General features: G+C 40.3%; 1 protein-coding gene across 2 annotated transcripts in view; it reads left to right on the top strand.

Moving 5' to 3' along the window:
* The window catches only part of AP1AR (adaptor related protein complex 1 associated regulatory protein), a 30,950-nt gene extending 11,532 nt beyond the window's left edge, over positions 1-19,418 (top strand). The window contains exons 3-10 of one of the 2 annotated variants that reach the window (XM_015411883.1): positions 4,690-4,716; positions 6,207-6,232; positions 10,340-10,436; positions 12,472-12,570; positions 14,682-14,743; positions 15,162-15,235; positions 16,846-16,974; positions 18,988-19,418. In XM_015411883.1, coding sequence (XP_015267369.1) covers positions 4,690-4,716; positions 6,207-6,232; positions 10,340-10,436; positions 12,472-12,570; positions 14,682-14,743; positions 15,162-15,235; positions 16,846-16,974; positions 18,988-19,253 — 780 coding nt within the window. In that variant the 3' untranslated portion in view covers positions 19,254-19,418. The remainder of the gene's footprint in view (positions 1-4,689; positions 4,717-6,206; positions 6,233-10,339; positions 10,437-12,471; positions 12,571-14,681; positions 14,744-15,161; positions 15,236-16,845; positions 16,975-18,987) is intronic. The other variant, XM_015411884.1, reaches the window with a different exon arrangement.
* The last annotated feature ends 1,625 nt before the right edge of the window (positions 19,419-21,043 follow it).

Raw genomic sequence — 21,043 nt, 5'->3', positions numbered from 1 at the left:
CTTTCCCGCTTTCCCTCCTTATTTCCTTCTCTCCCTCTTTTATTTCCTTCTCTTTCTTTCCTTCTTTATCTTTCTTTCTTTCCCTCTTTCTTTCCCTCTTTCTTTCCCTCTTTCTTTCCCTCTTTCTTTCCCTCTTTCTTTCTTCACAGATCTGTGCATTCCCCACCCCCCATAGCTAGCAATCCAAAACAGTCCAGTGGCACCTTTAAGACCAAGTTTTATTCAGGTACAAGCTCTCCCTCCTCTGCGAGAACAGATCTGCACCCCCCCCCCAATAGCTAGCAATCCAAAACAGTCCAGTGGCGCCTGAGCGATGGGTGTTGCCTTCTGACACACTTCCAGTGATATCAGGGGGTGTGGCATATGCAAATGAGCTATGCTAATGAGTTATGCTAATGAGCTCCTGCACCTCTTTTTCTACGAAATGAACCCTGTATATGAGTAAACATCTGGTGGTTGGCAGCTTTAATTGTTTAGAGGGGCTGTGGCATGGTGGAAGAGCCTCTGCTTTGCACGGAGAAGGTTCCAGGTTCAAACCCCAGCATCTCCAGTTATAGGTCCAGGCAGGAGGTGATGTAAAAGACCTCAGACTGAGACCCTGGAGAGCCACTGCCAGTCTGAAATAGACAATACTGACTTTGATGGGTCGATGACCTGATTCAGTATAAGGCAGCTTCATGTGTGTTCAGTTGTAAAATCTTAATGCACGTTATTAAATGTCCCATTCTCCCTCTGAGGTGGAGGACATCTTGCTGGGTGATTCCCACCATCCAATCAGGGAGGCAGGAACATTTTTTTTAACTTCCTGTCTCTTGCCTGTGGGAGTCGCCCTCTTCAGTTCTTTTCCTGCCTCAACAGGGAGAGCAGCTTAGATCAGGCTTTTCCTTTATCTAATCTTTAATACTCTAAATTCCTTATTCAACCTCATATATCTTCTATCTTAACTACTTCTATATACTTCCTGTAATTTTTTCACTGTTCTTCCCTATATTGTAACCTTTTTTGGAGAAGAACAATGTTATAGAGGCTGTCTTCAACAGCGGTGGCCATTTTAGGAGACAGCGAGGGCTTTCTTCTGCTGAGGAGCTGAACACCCTCCTTATTGCTGGTGCCGGACAGGGTACAAGAGGAGCCAGCATGACCTATTCAGGCTTGCCTAAGCTGCCAATATATGCAGACGTGTGCTAAATGTCCACAGAACAATACGACAACAAATAAGACTATATTAAAGCCATAACTTATTTAGTGTCTGGTAATAAAGAATAACAACATATTCCAACACAGAAAAAATACAAAGGTTCATAGAAATTCACATAGCAGTCTGCTCAAGTCTGTCAATCTATATCCCTCAAACAGTCTGTTGTCCTTATTTAAATTCACAAAAGCAGTCTGCTCAAAGTTCAATAAGTCTGTATATCTCTTTCAGTCAACACTTTTTCTGGATATCTAAGTGTTGCAGACCTCTGGTCTTTCCTCAGGAACAAATACTATATAGGAATCTTACATTCAATCTTACATTCAAGTAGACACGTTCATAGATTTGCTTTTCTATTAATCTATTTGGGCAACATCTCCTTCCTTATTTCCAAGCATGCTGAAACTGCTGCCAAAGTAAAGTAGACCCACACTATCCATAGGAGGCATCACTGAGTCCTTTCAGCTGGAGGAGTATCTTACTTCAGTAGATCTTGTTGATCAGATCAAACCCTGTGGCCAAGGTGCACCAAGACCCAGAAACAACTATATACTGTCTACAGAACTAAGGATTCCTGTTCAATCTTCAGTTAAATTCTCTTGCACCGACTAAGAAAGTACAACACCTAGGTATCAGGATGGTCACAACTTGCTTATACACTAGATCACTACAGCAGCTTCCAAGACATTTCCAACTACAAGTTATGACCAAGGGGGACCCTTTCCATCAGGGTTCCCTTACAGTAAAGACCAGTCTCACTGGGAGGGCAAGAACACTTAATCCCCTTCAGGTAAGGAAACAGTGCATCACAGAGGTGAAGCAGAACTTTCTCAATCTCCAGTCTGCCTTGTTCAGGACAACGCTAGAAGGCTCACCAGTACAGGGTTGGTGATCTGGGAGCAAGGCAAGCCCCCTGGAGCTTCAGACAATTTATCTGGCCCTCCTTTACCATCAGCCTACAAATACTTGGTCAACATGTACAACATACAATGAGGGTCTAGATCTTCATCTACCACAAAAAAACTTTCAAGATTATAATGTGGGCGGAGAAAAACCTGACATCACCAAACAACCTTCAAGTGAATTGGTGCTCCACCATGTTTCTTCTTCCATTGGCTGAAGCGATCGAGGCTTAACATCCCAGTGGCCAAGTGACCTTATGTTTGCCTATTCCCCACCCCACCCCAGTTCCTTCAAAATTGGTCAAGAAGATCAAGGACCAGAAGGTAGCAATCACAGCACTTAAGAGAAGAAGAGATTGGATTTATACCCCGCCCTTCACTACCCAAAGGTGTCTCAGAGCGGCTTACAAACTCCTTTCCCCTCCCCTCCCCACAACAGACACCCTGTGAGGTAGGTGGGGCTGAGAGAGCTCTTGACAGAAACTGCTCTTTTTCAAGGACAGCTCTGACAGAGCTTGCGACTGACCCAAGGTCACATCAGCAGGTGCAAGTGGAGGAGTGGGGAATCAAACCCGGTTCTCCCAGATTAGAGTCCGCACACTTAACCACTACACTAAACCATATTGTCCTCAGTGACCATGATTCTTGACCCTCAAGGTAGGGTGAACCAACCACTGCTAATGCTTCCAGTATCACTGGACATGCTTCAACAAGGTCCTGTATGGCTTCCACATTCAGGATGGCTGTGTTTAACTGCTTGGAGATCAAGTGAGGTGACCTTTATGTCTAGGTTTTTTGACAAAATGCAGTGGCTACCCTGCTAGATTAATTTACAATACTTCATGGAGGACTTATCAGGCAGAGTAGAAGAAAAGGTATCGACCTCCTGAAGACTAAGACTAAATAGGTTCTGTCCTTTCTATAAGAGGGACATGATGGGCTCAAGGATTCTTCCTTTACAATGTCAAGTTGCAACTCTGACAACAGGTGTTACCTCTGTTCCAAGGTCTGAGCCTATCTAGACACCTTCAAGCTTGCCACCTTCCCAGGGGTGCTGCTCTAAATGAGCCACCACAAAGATGAAGGTTTCTAATGCAGAAATTGTGTACCATACTCTTGGTTTCACCAGACACTATTTGATCCTATTAAATTCCACTTAAATGGCTGAGGATGAAAATCTTATTTTTCTTATAGCAGGTGCCTCAAATAGGAGGGTTTCTGTTCTAGGCACTTGTTCAGTCAAGCCTGAACTATGAGTTTTCCATAGAGACAAAAGGGTCATGAAGACAGATACTACCTTTACACCAAAGGCAAATTCGATGTTCCATTTGTTGTTGTTCAGTCGCACAGTCGAGTCCGACTCTTCGCGACCCCATGGACTAGATCCCGCCAGGCCCTCCTGTCTTCCGCTGTCCTCTGAAGTTTGCTCAGTTTCATGTTCGTTGCATCTCTGACACTGTCTAACCATCTCATCCTTTGCCGTCCCCGTCTTCTTTGACCTTCAGTCTTTCCCAGCATCAGGGTCTTCTCCAGTGAGTGCTCTCTTCTCATTTGGTGGCCAAAGTATTTGAGCTTCATTTTCATTATCTGGCCTTCCAGGGAACAGATGTTCCATAGGTCCCAGAAAATTTCAATCTTCCGCATTTCACCTGAATCCTGTCCATCCAAAGGAGAAACTGCAGCAGGCCTTGGAAGCAAGACGTAGGCTTAAAATCAATTTCTTATTCATCTTTATCTCTCTACTGAATGAAGGAAGGAGGATGTCAATTTAGACATCGGCAGTACCCTTAAGACCTACATTATTGAAGCTTACAAAGCTCAATATTTGAAATACCATTTGGGATCACCGCACACTCAGTTCAAAGTGCCACAACCAACTCATCACTAACCAAATACGCCACAGTCAAAGAGATAGGCAAGGTGAACATATGGTCATCAGTATCCACCTCATATCCACTCTAAGGTGAACTTCTAGGACTTAGCTGACACAGCTTTTGGAAGTGATTTACAATATATTCTAGATCCAGAGGATGATTACCCACCCAGTAAATGAGGACACTGCTTTGGGAGGTTCCAGCAAGATGTCCTCTGCCTCAGAGGGAGAACGACCATTGGACACTTACCGTGAAGGGTTCTTCTCCTCTGAGGAAAGGAGGACATCTTGTCCCTCCCAAAGTCATTGTCAAACTAGTTATTCAGCAGGTACACTTCTTGTCTCACAAGTACTGTTTGCCTGTTTTTTCCATATCTAGGCTGTCTCTCTGTTCTTGTCTGTCTGTTCTCTTTCCTTGAATTGACTTTACAGTCCTACTGCTTTGGGAGTTACCAAAACTGAAGAGGGTAACTCCCACAGGCAAGAGACAGAGGAAGTTGAAAAATTGTTCCTGCCTCCCTTTGATTGGACAGTGGGAATCACCCAGCAAGATGTCCTCCTTTCCTCAGAGGAGAAGGACCCTTCACAATAAGTAGCCAATGGTCGTTTTATTGATTGTACTAATTCACTATGTGTAATTTGCCTTGAGTCTCTATGAAAAAGGTGAACTATAAATAACATAAGTAAAAAATAAATAATATGCTTGTATCTTTTTGCAGTTTGAGAATCTAGTGGAAAGTGATGAGGTAAGTGATTTCTGATGACAAATCAGTAGAAAAGTACACAGCCAGATCATGAACTGACTAAAGCATAGATGTAACAAAATGGCACAAAACACGGAAAACGTGAATAGCAACAGTTTTCTACAACATTTTTAATAGTCAACGGGAGCAATATTTTTTCTCACATTGCCTGTCTGTGTTTCCACAATGCAAGATAGATGTAAGAGAATGTTCTACTTGTGATTGCTGTTTGCAATTTAATCCCTGTCCTGTTTTATATGAGAGTTGAGCCATGCTGTTACTTCCCTTACAAGCAGTGTGATGCAGTATAGCCTAGAACCATGTTTTTCTACTCTACTGCTGAGCTGCATACATGTCCTATTAAAAGAAAATGGCCCACACTGCAGGTTTTTGTTGTGTCTAAGATTCAAGGTACATGTGATAGTGGCAGGCTCCTTTGTTTAAATCTGGGTCTCACAAAGTGACATCATGCACTCCCATTTTTATGTTTTATTTATTAATTTAAAATATTTGTACCCCTCATTAAACATTCAGATTAAATTAAACTTTTTTCAAACCCATTTATAAGAAGAGGAAAAAGAAGAGATTGGATTTATATTCTGTCCTTCATTTGGAGTCTCAGAGCGGCTTACAAACTCCTTTCCCTTCCCCTCCCCACAACAGGCACCCTGTGAGGTAGGTGGGGCTTATAGAGCTCTTTTGAGAACTGCTCTTTCAAGAACAGCTCTGACATAACTATGGCTTGCCCAAGGTCATCCAGCAGCTGCAAGTGGAAGAGTGGGGAATCAAACCCGGTTCTCCCAGCTTAGAGTCCGCACACTTAACCACTTGTTTACTTATTTAAAACATTTGTTTGCCACCCCCAAGGCAGCAAGTAATCCAAAACATTAAAACAAGCTTTTGAAATACATAGTCTAAAAACTATTAAAAGTGCCAATAAGCAAAACATGTACATAGTTAAAACACATATACAGATGATCAATGAGGGAATGCCAGACAAAGCACATAAGTGTTCACCCGCTGGCAGAAGACAGTGGAAGACGGGGACAAACAGGTCTCCCAAGGAGGGAACTGCATAATTTTGGTGCCACAACTGAGAAGGTCCTTTCTCAGATTGCCACCCATCCAGCCTCAGACAGGAAGAGCATTCAAAGAAGGGCCCCTGAAGATGACTGCAGGGTTTAGCTATATTCGTATGAAAGTAGGTGATGTTCTTGGGCAGAGTCCCTAAACTGCCTCTTCATTCTGTCTTGGTGCAGAGTTCCTTGCAGCCTTTGCTATCTGTGTTCCCTTTAGAACAGACTTCCTTCCCCCTTGATCTTATTGGATTACAGATTGTGCAACCACCCTTAATCTTCTGATGGCTCTGAATTGTAGTGGTTTTTCGTTGTTGTTAATTTACATCAGTTAGCTTTATGGTTTGGAAATAACTTGGTAGCAGAGTTGTTGTTCTTGCTTGAATAAAGTTTTTAAATTTCTTCATAATTAAACAGGGTGAAAGTCCAGGAAGCAGCCAAAGGTAAGAGGTGGCACTTATAATACAGTTCCCTCTCTTGCCTTTTTTCTATTTTTCGCCTACATCATCTGCTTTTCACATCAGTCAACTTAGCAATGATCTGATTTTTTTTAATGTTTCTGTTTTTTGTTTTTATTATTATTTTCCAAACCCATTTAGATCTTTTGAGTAGGTAAACTATGTGGTTATCTTGCTGTAATTAATAAGTTATTCTTTAAAATGATGTAAATCATAATGTTACTTGGATCACAATGTTCTTTGCTTGTAGACAGGTGGAAACAAAATATGTTAGTATTTTAATTCAATACCAGTACCTACCAACCAACCAACCCCCAAAATGCATTGGTGGGCATTTCCAGGCAGGGTCAAGGGGGACAAAGTTCCATCCTGGGGCCCAAGTGAGCTCAAAGGCCCATTAAGTCAAAGTCAAGCTACATTCTGCTGAATACATTTCAGTTTATTTTACTTTTAATGCAGTTCTCGGGTGCAGCCCCTAGGGGTGCAAAGATGTCTGATCATAGTAAGTGGTAGTCAGTCTTATCTGTTCATATTTCTTTCTACAAACCCTTACCTAAGGATCAACTAAGCCCATCAACCCAAGCCATCATTGGTGCGAGGCAGGACCAGCAGCCTGACTGCTTAAGTAATTGCCAGGCTGCAGCCTGCTAACAAGGTTATTGTCTTCAGCAGTCTGTCCTTTTCCTCTTTGTTTTCGTTGCTGCCAGCTTCGTAGTTTTGTCTGCCCAGCCAAATCCTGCAGAGGGATATTTAGTGTGCTGTCGCCAAAGAAAACCACCTTTCTTTCTCTTTTCCTTAATTTCTCTCCCTTTTCCACACTTTTCTACTCTTCAGTTTGCTCTCTTCCTTTCATAATCTGCCTTCATTTCTCTCTTCCCCCAAATCTATTTTTTCATCCTCCCTCCCCCAATTTTATTTTCAGTCCTCTTCTCAACTCCCTATTACCAACACAGCACTGAGTGAATTCTTATGCTTATTTTTAAAGGAAACATGGAGTAGATCAGAATTTTTTTAAAATCTCTACTGAATTCACACCTCTTTGGCCATGGTAATGGAATGTTAATCTGTTTTAGTCAGTATAGATGTGGGACAGAAATTAGACCTCCCTACTTAATTAGTTTTAAGTACATTTTAAACACTGTTCAGGAAGTGGGTTGTTAGTACTATTGTGTTGTTGGGACATCTAATAGCCCTTTGTAAAGGCTCCTTTGCTACTGTAGGCATGTTGTTTGACAAACAATTTAATCTTTTTAGATAATGTTAGCAAAATCAATCCCAATGACCCCAGTACTTCTCATCCAGCACCACAACATAATGCAGTTTGTCCTTGCTTTTGTGCTAGGTAAAGGGTACAGGTACAAAGGTAAACAAATAGATTGATTTACTTTATAAAGATTTATTGTGACAAAGTTTTTGTGAACTAAGGCCCATTTAATTAGATGTAGGATGTGTATTCTATATTGGTAGAGATCTATATGTGTGTGTAAATATAAAATTACAAAATTAGACACATGGCTATAGAGAGTAATATTGAGAGGCATAGGCTGTGCAAACTGGAAATGAGGAGGCATTTTTGGCAGGAACCACTTGTCTGGAAAGACAAAGGAAAGCTTCTCCTGTTTTGTTTACACAATTTGGAAAGCTTATATAGATACTAGGGTCCTGCACCTGATCACTGTACTTGCAGTATTTAACAGTAATTTGAAGCCGTTCTTTCTCCTGCCAAAAGAGTTGTGGCAATGTCTGATGAAGCAACAGCAAGAGTGACTATCTTTTTTTGATGGACTATAGGCAAAACTAGATTTACAGCAAATGTCATACCCTGGCCTTCTCCCTAATGGAGACCCAAAGCTGTTTCCATTGTTCTCCTGTCCTTCATTTTATCCTCACAACAACCCTGTAAGGTAAATCTGGCTGAGTGTGTGGCATTGGCCCAAGTTCACCCAGCTACCTTCCTTGGCAGATTGGAGATTCGCATATAAGAGACACACAAAAGTTTACTTAAAGGTTCTCTTACTACATGCCTCCTATCATGAAGATAACCTGGTCCAGGATATTCTAATTCCCTTCATTTTTGGCACTGAAACTACCATAATCAATCTGGGATTGGTGGCCAGTTTTCAAACATGCTGCATTATCTTCTCAAGAGTTATGCCTGCCAAAAACAGATACCCTTAGCTTCCATTGGAAATGTCGGGAAATAAACTTGGCCAGGATGTTTTTGTGATATTTTTCATTTTTGGTCATGGAACTTCCACAATCACCCTAAAACCTGGTGGTCAGTTTTGAGTCTCCTAGCTTCATTTTCTGATGAGTTTTGCCTGCCACAAATGAACAGATTAATGGACACACCAATTCTTTTATTTCTATAGATTCATGATAGCAGCAAGCCAAGTGATTTGTTGTGAGATTTAGTGTGGATCAGGGTCATATGGAGGGAGGGACCCAGGTAGAATGCTCATCTAGAGCCCATGGTGGCTCTAGGCAGCCCTGTTGAGGTGTGTGTGCTGAGATGGCAAGTAAGATGGCTGGAGAAGGTCCATGCTGAGTACTGGTGGTGTTTGCCATGCTGTCATTGCCCTCTTCTTCCACCCCTCCTCCTCCTTGCTGCCAGGAGGGAAAGAGGAAGGGGGATGGGGAGGTGGGTAATGAGTGTCACTGGTACTTGGGATGGAAGGGAGCCAGAGACCAGCGTCATAGGACTGCCCTCCTCCTTCCTGGCAGCAGCAGAGCTATTTCCCTGAAAGTTTCTTGCAAGTAACCGTTTGTTATTTCTTTTGAAAGTACTTAAAATATAGTAAGCCCTGTATACTAATCTGCTGGTTAAAAAAATACATTCTTACCTATATGCTCCTAGTTTAACATCTGGGGACAGCAGCTTAGAGAGAAGAAACTGAAAAGAATTTCAAAAGCTCTTTGTTAGGGGGTGTGACGGTACCTCTCTTTTATTTTGTGTAGTTAGGTGTGATGTGGTTTTAAATTTCTTGCTGTTTCTTTCTCTCACTCAAAGTATCAATCACTGCCCCCAGGAATTTAATTCCAGTCTTTAATTAACCTTTCCCACAGTATTGTGCCCAAGCTCTAAGGCTCCTTCGTTGGACTATGTGGTTCTGAGGATAAGACTCTGGATTAACAATAAACAATATAAAATTTTATTGGTAAAAGATGTGTATTGGTTAGAAGATGTTTTGTTAAGTTGCTCAGTAAAATCTTCCCCTTTTTACTCAGGTCTCTGTCAGCCTTTTCCCTCATACTCTTAAAGTATATTAGATTTTGCTTGATATGCCCCCTTAAGTATATGTTCTTCTTCCTTTAAACTCTTAATGCCTTTCACAGCACTTCTATATGATTCTAGTTAGAAGACTATTTCTCAGACTCTGTGTAGATTGACCACAACTGACAGCTACTGACTGCTGAATTCAGACCTCAAACTTCTAACTGAACACTCTGCCTTCTCTCTCTCTCCACATACACACTTCCTAGTTCCGCCCACACATGCTCAGCCACCAACCAATCATCTCACTCACTCATCTCCCTCTTTCACCCCCTTGTTCTTCTGATACTTACCAACCATTTAAAGAACCACACACATATAACTTGAAATCATTACAGGGGGCATCAGATGTTGAAGTCAACAATCCCATTAGGCCAGTGCACTCCTTTGTGTAAGCGAAGTAGCTCTTTGGGTTCAGGTCTGTTATTGGCTGACTCACTTATCGCAATCTATTAAGTTTTCCATTTTTGTATCAAAAAATTCCAGTTAATAAACTTATTACTTCCATTTTAGGCAGAACTTAGACATCCCACTTGAAAGCAGCAGAAATGGAGCAGTTAGGGAAGGAGTTGATTGATTCAGTTTGTTCTCCTTGCTTTTCTTCCCTCCAAAACAACTCATTGAATGAATTTTCTGAAAGAGCTCCACATTAACTTTCCTGTTGCTGGATCAGTGTGCGGGGACCTGTTTGGGGATAATGCATGGGAACTGGCAACAATGTGTTGGCAGCGTTTTGAATGTTACAAGAAGTACAAACACACACTCCCCTTAGGTGGATCAGGATAACAAGCCAGCTTTTTCTCCCTCTTTTTCTTCAGACCTCTAACAGAAGAAGAAATAGCTGATCTAAGAGCAAGGCATTACAATTCCATTGCTGAAAAACAAAGAACGTTAGATCATAAGCTTCAGTCAGAGGTAAGAGTACTAACAGTTTGCATGTGTGCCATTGTAATACAAATAATAGTCTTAATAATTGGCTGGAAAAGTTGAAAGCGTGGTCTCGTGAGTGAAACAGGAATGTGGATGACCCTATCAGAGTTGAAGGGAGAGGGTATGAATGGGGGGGAAAGAGAAAGTTGTGATAAACTGAGGCACCAAGAAATATAACGTTCTTTCCATAGAAAAGTAGATAAAGCCAATGGAGAGGGGAAAGGGCAACACTTTGACAGCTTTAGGATGTGGCAAGAAGTACCAGCAGAGAAAGAGCAGGTGACTTGTGCATCCTGCTGTGATACTTCTCCTATAATAACTGAAGTGATGAATGTTACATTTCCTCTGTGAGAGAGGTGTGAATCAGAAATGTATCTACAGCTCATGTGTCTAGTTTTTGAAGGAGGTGCATACATGTTTTATTTGGACATTAAAATGGAAGCATAAATAAAAGATGTGCAAATCATGTGAGAGTTTTTTGTAATATCCAGATCCCCTTTGTATGGAATAGCGGTGTGGGCTTTTTTAAATGATAAGTCTGCAGTCCTGCTTTTGTGATCGGAACGTAGAAGAAAACTAAGATGTTCTGTTACGAATGGCTAAGAGCTGCTTCGTATGTTACTGGCGTGCATATATCTCTGAAGCAGGCTTTTCTTTTTATTCTTTATTTCATATATACCACCATCTTTCTCCCCAATGGGGACTTAAAGCAGTTTACACCACTCTCCTCTCCACTGACAACAGCACTGTGAGGTAGGTTAGGCTGAGAGTGGATGACTGGTCCAAGATCATCCAGTGAGCTTCTATGACAGAGTGAGGATTTGAATCTGGATCTCCTAGATCCTAGTCTGACACTCTAGCCGTTGCACAACACTGGCTGTCATTTTCTTGTAATAACATGCATGTGCAGGTGTCAAGAAATCTACCTGTTGGCAATTACCACAAGAAGTGACAGTTCTATTAATTGCGGCCTGGGGCTGACCTATGCTGCCTGGGAGCGACTTATCTAAGGGACCGTCTCTCCCCATATGTCCCCTGGAGAGCCTTGCACTCAGTGGACCAACACTTGCTGGTTGTCCCCAGCCCAAAGGACGTCCACTTAACCTCAAACCACCAAGCCAGGGGTTTTTCTGCCCTGGCCCTAGCCTGGTGGAACATGCTCCCATCTGAGATCAGGGGCCTGCAGGACCTATTACAGCTTCACAGGGGCCTGCAAAATGGAGCGGTTCTGCCAGGCCTTTGGTTGAGGTGGTGGGCGCCCAATCATTTGGCCTCCCTTGCTGAAGCCTCCCTAATTGGATCTGTAACATCTTTAAGGAGATCTATCATTGCTCCTGGTTCTATGGCCTGGTTGTTTTTAATCATTCAGTATGGCTGGAACCTTATATATTCTCTAGTACTGTATTACCTGCTATTACAACTATTGTAGCTGTTTTAACTATTTATTATTAAATTGTTTTGATGATTTTGTATTTCAGTTGTTGTCACCCACCCTGAACCTGCTTGTGGGGAGGGCAGGATACAAATCAAAATAAATAAATAAATTCATACTATGAGAGGGTTTGCCATTTGAAAAAACTATAGCTCTTTAAAAGACTCTTAGAATTTGCTCCAAAGAATGGAGTACAGTGAAGTTTGAGTGACTCTATTGGTAGTAGGGAGCATGTTATGAAAATTAATTGTCACTTTTCTCTCTAGCCTTATCGTTCAAATGGTTGAACAGGCAGGGATTGCATCTCAAATAAAAGTGTGTATTAGCAACCATTCTGTGACCTGTGAAGTAAATGTGAAATAACCTAGAAGTAGTTTTTTCCCCCCAGTTATTTTTAGGTAATTGTGTAATTCAAATGAAATTGGTATTGGAAAATAGTACACAAGTTTTTCTTTTTTAACTAATTGGTAACTTTTGTTTTCATTTTGTTTAATTGATGACTTTTGCTTTAAATTTAGTGCACTTGTTTTCATAGGAAAGGTAGCTAGGTTCTCTTTTGTTAACCCTTATTATTTTGTTCATATACAGTTAGCCATACAAGAGGAGAAGTTAAGAATAGAAGAAGAGGCTTTATATGCTGCGCAGCGTGAAGCAGCCAGGGCAGCAAAGCAGAAAAAGCTCTTGGAGGTGAGGGGAAATGACCCCATCTGTACATCAGTATCTGTATATCAGAGCGTCTGTTACATATCTCGCTCTTAGTTTCACTTGGTTTTAAAACAACAACATAAAAAGGGCCTCTAAGGCAAAGCTTGGTTTGTAGTAGTTTGGTGCCTTGTAATCTCTGAAGTGGAGTAGAAAGTAGCATATGCAGAGCATTGATATACATGTTTCAAAGTGCTGTTATTATTGAATTTTGGAATGAGTAAGTAATGTTTGGCCAGTTACCTAAAAGCATACAGGAGATATTAGCCTCTTGCAGAAGTGTCTTGCAGAAGACTTCAGGGATTATAAAGGTATAGTGACATAGAGTTGGATTCAGTGCAGCACTGCCATCTGCAGAGCACCTTTCTGGCCACCCCCACCCCTGCAGCAGCATTTTTGGCCACAGTAGACAGAAGGAAGCCAGAAAGTCAACTCTGAAGAGAATTCATTCCATCTGCAGAAATTCTTTATTGGATCTAATCCATAATTTAAGCATGGACAAAAGATGGGATTTGAACTTTCCTCTTACCACCTTACAGCCAATACATTCAGGGATAAAACGGTCATTGTGAGAGTAGTACTGTGTCTGAGTATGCTGGAAAGTATAGGAAAGGAGAAGGGATACTGCATGCAAAACCTAGGATATGGAGCTTGTCCTAAAATAGTTGATGCAGTGGAAGATGCCAAAAGGAAGAGACAAAACGGGCACCATGGGCTAAAGCTGAGGGTAGGTCTTTTAGTGATTATTTCTGCTGATACTTTTAATTACTTCATGTATCTTTTAAAATAGACTTCTTCCTTATCTGCCTAGTGCTTATTTTTTTATTCATCAAAATTTTCTGCCTTTGATTTCGACTTGTCACTCCCCTTTAGGGAAGCGTGCCTCAAACGTCAGTATTGCAGCAATTTTTAAGATTGCTCTGCTGCACGCATTAGGAATCAATAAAGTTCTGTTAAATGTAATCATAAGTCTAGGTCTTCCTTTCATTCCTGGATTAGTAGGAGGAAGCATTTCAATGACTCCATGTAGCATGTGAAGACAATTATGAAATTCAACGCTGGACATTTTGGCCCCAGATTTCACTTATTCTGGAACAGGGGATATAAATTAAATGTTAATAGATTTTCATATGTGTATGCGGTATTTGGAAGTACTAGGAAAGAAATCTTCCCAGTGTATTGCATCAGATTTGTTCTCTCCCATCCCTGGCTTTATGGACCATGGAACTGAAGAGCACCTACTACATAAAAATAATAGTAATGTAATAATTTCTTAAATGACAGTAGAATATTCTAAGATCAGCGTTAACAGGTCAGCCTTGTGATCCAGTTGTTGAGGATATTCTTTCTGAAAATGGTTGATCACCACATGTGAGATCATAGGATGCCAAGTGCATCCTGGACTTTGTCAAGAACTTCCAGTATCCTTGAGATTTTGGGACAACTTTATCAAAAGAAGAGAAGAGGCGATTAAGACTTTTAAGAGCCTGTTTGTTTTCTCTTTATTGAATTGGCTGTGTGACATGTTACATACTTAAAAACCAAAAATCCCATAGTAATAAACTGCTATTAAGCATTGCCCTAGAGAACACAGAAAAGGCTGTGGTAATAGCGTATATGTCATTTTTTATATTAGCCAAAAAAGGTCTCGCTCTTTTTCCTGTTCATTTTTATTCTTCTGGGAATTATACAGTTTTCCTTCTGGGGTGAGGAAAAATGTTCTATTTTGCAGTAAGCAAGTTCTTCCCTTGATCTTTGATGTTAAACTTCTTGAACATTTAAAATATTCAGATATTGGGAAGGAGTGAGCAGACTACAACACAGGGTAGAATTTGTTTCTGTAAGTTTGAAACTCAGAAGCAAAATCAAATTAGGAACATAAGATTTTTAACTACACAGAATGATTGTGAGCCTCAGTCTGATTTGTTGCACTTCAGCCCCCTCAAATATAAGATATTGGGTAGGGCATTTACCTTCATGATCACTGGCTATAAAAATTGATAGGTTATGAGCTACTATTCATATGAACTCTTGGCATGAATTAGATGCTAAACTGAATTGTTCATCAATTTCTTGAAATGTTTGTTCTTTGTTAGCAACAAAGGGTGCAGAGGATAACACAGAGAGCACAATTGGCAAACAGTGGAGATAATCAAAGGTAAGATGTACAGGTAAAATGTTTACAATGTGCTCAAAATACCTGTATTTCCTTTAATGCAGAAGTCCCTTGAATTTTTTGTAATAACTTCAGAGAGCCAAGTAATGTGCTGTAATACCCATTCTCATCCAGATTTATTCATTGATAACAATGCATGATCTAAAGAAAATGTGAGACAAGCAGGTATAGGCTATATTGAGCTGCAAACACCAGGCTTATATGATAGATATTCTTATAAAAATATGCATTCAGTTTTGCATATCTGACAGTGAATTTCTTGCAGTCCTGTTGGATAGCTCTAAAAATATTAAAAGAAATTGCAGGAAATTCTGTTACTCTCAAAGTAAATTTAGCTTAGATTGATTTCAAGCTACTATTCTGAATTTAGTCCTCTTTGGTGTAATTTGTTCTCTTACAGCTCTATGACAGAGGAAGACTTTGATGCTTACTTGAGAAATGTGAAACTACAATATGAAGCTTTTCGAAGTAGCAGTAAGTTTTTTAAATGAATTTCCCCCCTCAAACCGCTACTACTGTGTATTTTATTCAGCTACCAAGCAAACTTGTAGTATAAAGAAATATTTAAAAGACTAGCACTTACATTTGTTGGAAATAGACAAAAAAAACCAGAATGGCTACAATGCAGTATCAAGTATAAGTTTATTGTCTTAGCCATAGGCCATAACATAATACATCAGAGTATTAAATGGTAATGTAAACAATAAAAAAATATATATCGGTATACTCCAATACTACTCCTACTTTGCATTAAATACTAAACTCATTCTGATTTTCCTTGTTGCTAAGGCAAATAACACAATTCTGCTAGAGACATATAGTAAAAATTAGACCAGATCCAGATCGGAGAGTCCATTACACTGCGGAATAAGAGGGATGGTGTACTTTAGCCTAGGGGCTTCATCCACTTCTCCCATATCACAAAGACAAAGTCTAAGGGGGGCAGGGATACTAAAGAAACGTCCAGTCCTGATCATTGAGGGCATGGATTGAAATCTTAAAGCTGTAAAAGCCGATCTTAATTCCAGGCTGGTTAACTTCTCTAAATACAGGGACCTACAGTGATCCCTTTTAAAAAACTTGAATATTGGTGCCGTAAGACAACATGCCATCACATCCTGATCCATAAGCCCATCCTTTTTGAACACTCATTCTTCAGTTCCTGTGCTTGAGTTTTATTCCTTAATAGATCATCAGGAATTGAAAATTTAAATTGAATCAAGGCCAAATGGTCACCTAATCTCTTGGAGGCTTTTAGGTGCAAACTAAAACTTAACCCCCCCCCAGGGAATCCTGGGGTCGTTCTAAAAATTTCCTCCAATAAGATAGAATTCTGACATTGACTCTGGCATTCAATGAGGTAATTCCCAGTTCAGCCCTCATTAATGCCACTGGTGCACCCCTTGGCGAGGCGAGAATCTACCTCATAAAATAATTCTGTACTATTTTTAATGTGGACGATATCTGATCTCCCCAGCCCCAGATCTCTGATCCATATAGCATAGCTGGAATTATCTTACTCCCATACAGTTTAAGAACTGGGTCTACCATGCCTCCTCCCTTAGACAAGTAGAACTCCCAAATTCTTCATAGCAGCAACTTTTAATGATGTAAAGTGGGGGCGCCAGGAGAGAGTTTCAGAAAAGGCTAAACCCAGATATTTATACATGCATACAACGTTTAAAAGACTAGCACTTTCATTTGTTAGAAACAAACAAAAAAGTCCAGAATGGCTACAATGCAGTATAGCATCTGGCACCTTTAAGCCTGCTGACTTCAATGGGTTTAGGTGCACCTAAATCTGCGTTGACCAGAATCACAGCCTAAATCAGAAATGCTGATTTCAGTAGTATCCTGTGCCGGGAACATATGTTTTCTATTCTACCTACACAGGTCCTTGTGCATCTGTGCCAATGTCATTTGCTGTGCTGGTGCATCTTGACACTTCTGCCATGTATAAAAGCAGTTATTTATTCCAAAAATTAAAATAGGCATACTTGGGGTTTCTTGGTGTTACTAAAGCTTAAATGGAAAGCTGCTTTGGGATAGAATAGCTGAAGAATAAAAATGTCTTTTGATCACAGGGCTCTCATCTGATGCTACTGTTCTGACACCAAATACAGAGAGCAGTTGTGACTTGATGACCAAAACCAAATCAACCAGTGGAAATGACGACAGTAATTCTTTAGATTTGGAGTGGGAAGATGAAGAAGGTATGTATTCTGAAATTCTTTGCAGCAGTGTGTGCAGAAAACAAAAGTCATGGGAAAGCATGGAATAATCATTAACAATAATCCCTGTTCTTGTCTCAATTTATTAAAATGATTTTAGAACCTCAATTAATAAGATAATTAAAAGTGAAAATGCTTATTAAAGGGAGGGGTGTGAAGTGCATTTGTACAAATACTGTTGGTGGAATTATAATATATGACTGTTAGCTAAATTGCCTTATCTCTTTAATAAGATGGGGGAATTTGAATATTAAATGGCAATGGCTTAAATAAAGCGAGCAATAACCTGTGTATACCAGGGTCCAATTTATCCAGATCCCCAGAAATAGACGCAGAGGCTAGATCTTAAATAGAATGATTTCTTTTACTAATAATTCTCACACACACAGTATAAAATTAAAACAGTCACACACTCAAGCGATACAGCACTAAAAAATTAGATAGAAAAGGTACAGCAACAGTTGCATTAGCAGGACGGTATCATTGACTGGGGGGATTCTTTACCTGTCCGACGCAATCCTGCAGCGAGAATAGGGAAAATACTAAGGAAGGGGTCGTGTGTTGACCATCAGCACACGTGGGAGACTCTAGACAGTGCTAGGACTGGAGTCAGCAAGGTAGGGTGGGGTCAGGTAGGTAAGAAAGAGAGAGAGAACAATGGGCAGATACTCTTCTTATATACCCTAGAAGTGACTTGAGGTGTGTGCTACCAAGTCATGTAGTCCCCAGGAATTCTTGAAAAATCCAGTTACTAATGGTCAGAAGATGACCGGGAGAATAGGATTAATGGTTGGGCAATTGCAAAGACATTCAACTAATGGTGACACCTTTAGAAAGACAAAGGAAAGAAAAGACAAGTAATGTTCCGGCTTCATGGATGGTCATTAGTCGTAATGGCCCAACAATCTGCAGCTGTATTATCAGAATGGGCGGTGGATAGCTGTGCCAGCTGCTTAATCCACTCATGTCGTAAATCCTTTTGTTTTACAATGGAGTTTACATGCAGCATCTGCAAAGGTGAGTGGGGAGGAAAGGTGTCTGCGCACTGGAGAAGGAGGCCTTCTATGGAGTCCTTGCAGGAAGACTCAGGCTTCTTGTGTAAAGCATGGCTTCTTCATAGGGAACGGCTGCTGGCTGCTGCGTGTTTCTGGTGTCAGGGAGATTGATTTGCCTCCTGCGGGGATGCAGGGGTGAAAGGCATCTTCTATGTCCACGGGTCCACGTCTGGCTGGCACACTGCTTCAGGGCAAGGCTTCCCTTGGCTGAGCACGTGTCTACAGTCCGGGACCATCATCGGGCTACCGCACTGTCCAATCCCTGGCACACTTATTATATAGTCCAACATACAGCTATAGTCCATAGCCTTATAGATGTTGCATAAGGCTTTTGCAGGGCAACAGTGACCTTCCAGTTGGTGTGATTCCCACACTTGAAAACAAATTGGATGGTAATGTTATTGTATAAGAAGTGGGCTAGTTCAGACTATTTTAAAGACTGGAGAAGGATGAGCAATAGCTAGTCTATTTGAGCATGATTCTCCATTCCAAATAAAGCCATTTTCCCTGATCTTTTGCATTTATTAAAGGGAAGATGTACATAGAGATGCCTAGATAAAAAAATAAAGAATAGCATCAGCTACTTGCTCACTTTTAATTTGGTAACGGGAGTTTAGCTAAGCAGCATCTTTGTTTGAATGGGGAATCATGTGAGAGGATATGAAATAATTCGCAAAGTCTTAGGTTTGCAAACAAGTGAATGCCCACTTTAAGAATAAAATTTCCAAACATGTAGTACCACCATTTGACAAGATGGAGAAATATCTATAAATAATGGAATCAGTTCCCTATCTGCTTGCCATTTCTTTGGAAACAAATTGTAAATGTAGCATATCAGTAAGCTGGAGGGGGGGGAGTATTAATTCATGATGCAACAGTTCAAAAACAAATCTGAGAGAACCAAAATATGATTTTTTTTAAAAAAAATCTTGCATTACAGGTATGAACAGAATGATTCCATTGCGGGAGCGTTCAAAAACTGAAGAGGATATACTCCGAGCAGCACTAAAATTTAGTGGCAAGAAAACTGGTAGTAACCCAACTTCTGCTTCTGATGACTCTAATGGTTTGGAATGGGAGAATGACTTTGTTAGTGCAGAAATGGATGATAATGGCAACTCTGAGTATGCTGGATTTGTAAACCCCGTCTTAGAACTGTCTGCATCTGACAAAAAGACATCTGATGCCGAACAGCAAGACAGATAATGAAATTATGTGGTTGAAGTCGGACAAAAATCTCTAGTTCTGTATGTGTGTAGGTCATTGCTGCTGCACAACTTCCTTTAAAATACGGAAGTTGCACATTGACAATACTTGATGAACTTAAACATAGATTTTTTTTTCTAGAATGTGAAAGAAACCATGTGATAATGTCCATCATTTATAAAATAAGAGTATGGTTTGCCATCTGAATTCAGAATTTTAAGTGCAATTTTATCATCAACCTTTGAAACTTACGTTAAAAATCTGTTATGTCTGTCCTTGAATTTTAGTATACAATGATCTGCACTAATTGAAGCATCACAGCTGGATACATTTTAGGGCTGTATTTCTGATTCATTTCACTATTAACATTGGAGTAATACCTTCAATTTAATAATACTTGAATGTGTAAAGTAGAGAGCAACTTTATAATGTAATTTTATTCTGTTGTTAAAATCAGTAGGGAAACTATACATGAAAAACTGACATACCCTTTCTATTTATGTCTTTACTTAAACAAAAAGTTACAGCACAATGCATCTCACATTTAAGTGTATTAAAAGCATAATAAAAGACAGCATAGTGACAAACTATGAATAGAAGTATGTTAAAACATTTTGAATGTTTATTTAAATAACTGGAAGTACAATATATGCTTTTGAAGAAAAAATGTTAGAGAACCAAAGGTTCCATTTCCACCCAACTATGAAATGCCAAATGCTGTTAGAACAAAGATGTTAGTTGTTTATGTGTTTAAGAGATACAAAGGTAATTTTGTTCCACACACTCTAAGTTTATTGAGCTGATATTAATAACTGAAACTCAGAACATCTAGTATGTTTTATATGTGGAAGGCATATATTTCTGGAGTTGTATTAATGCAAAATGGTATTCCAGTCCAAAGGTTTATTTTCTGGATGTGTGAAAAGATCTGTTTCTGTATCTTATAGCTAATTTAGGATTTGCTACAGAAGTGTAATTTAATCAGGTTTAATTTGTGCTAATTTTGGGAGGAAAGGAAGGATATCTTCTTTCTCAGAGAGTCTTAAAAATTAATTCTCAAAAGACGCTCCTCAGAGTCAACTTATTTCTTCTAGCATTTTTGAGGCTGTTGCAAAGTGTTAGTATCTTCCTATGAAATTGCTTTTTGGTTCTTGTTTTTTGCTGGTAACCAAGCTGCTTTGGAATGGTGCTTTCTTTTCAGTAATGCCGCTACATCTGGGTATGTGTCTGTGACTCGGACTTTTGATAAGTACTAAACCTCAATGTTACAGAGGGCAGTAGATCAGGGAGAATGCTTGCTTGTAGTGATTACTCACTGTTTGAGCTGCTGGGCTGCAGGCTTTCCTTCTCTGCCTCTTGTACAGTCCTCTGTTCCCCTTTTGGGGTATTGGAAAGGAGAAGTTTTTTCCCCAAGGTACATAAAGTTGAAACTGTGCAGGACCATAGTTCATGTTAGCAACTGCTGTTAGTGATGAAGAGGAGCAGTGGCAGCTTAGAATGCGAACAAGGCTTTAGAAGCAGAGCTTTAAAAGCAGCTGTGTCTTCTGACTAAGCTCCTCTACCAGTGCTGGCATTCTTTAGCCCTGTGCAGACAACCTGCCCATGTTATCATTCAACACAGAGAGAGATAGAGTGGGCACATGTGTGCTGACCCTGGCTGCACCCAATCCCTGAGTAGTCTGCACAGGGCAAACATGCAGAGGGAGTACCTCTGTGCACATGCTCTTACCATGATCAGCAACATTCCAAAAGTAGCATTGCTGATCACAGGGAGGGGGCATATTCAGGCC

This window comes from Gekko japonicus, unplaced genomic scaffold, assembly GCF_001447785.1.
Source record: "Gekko japonicus isolate JY-2015 unplaced genomic scaffold, Gekko_japonicus_V1.1 scaffold402, whole genome shotgun sequence".
NCBI lineage: Eukaryota > Metazoa > Chordata > Lepidosauria > Squamata > Gekkonidae > Gekko > Gekko japonicus.
Note: the sequence above shows the minus strand (reverse complement) of the source record. Positions and strands in the feature narration are given on the sequence as shown.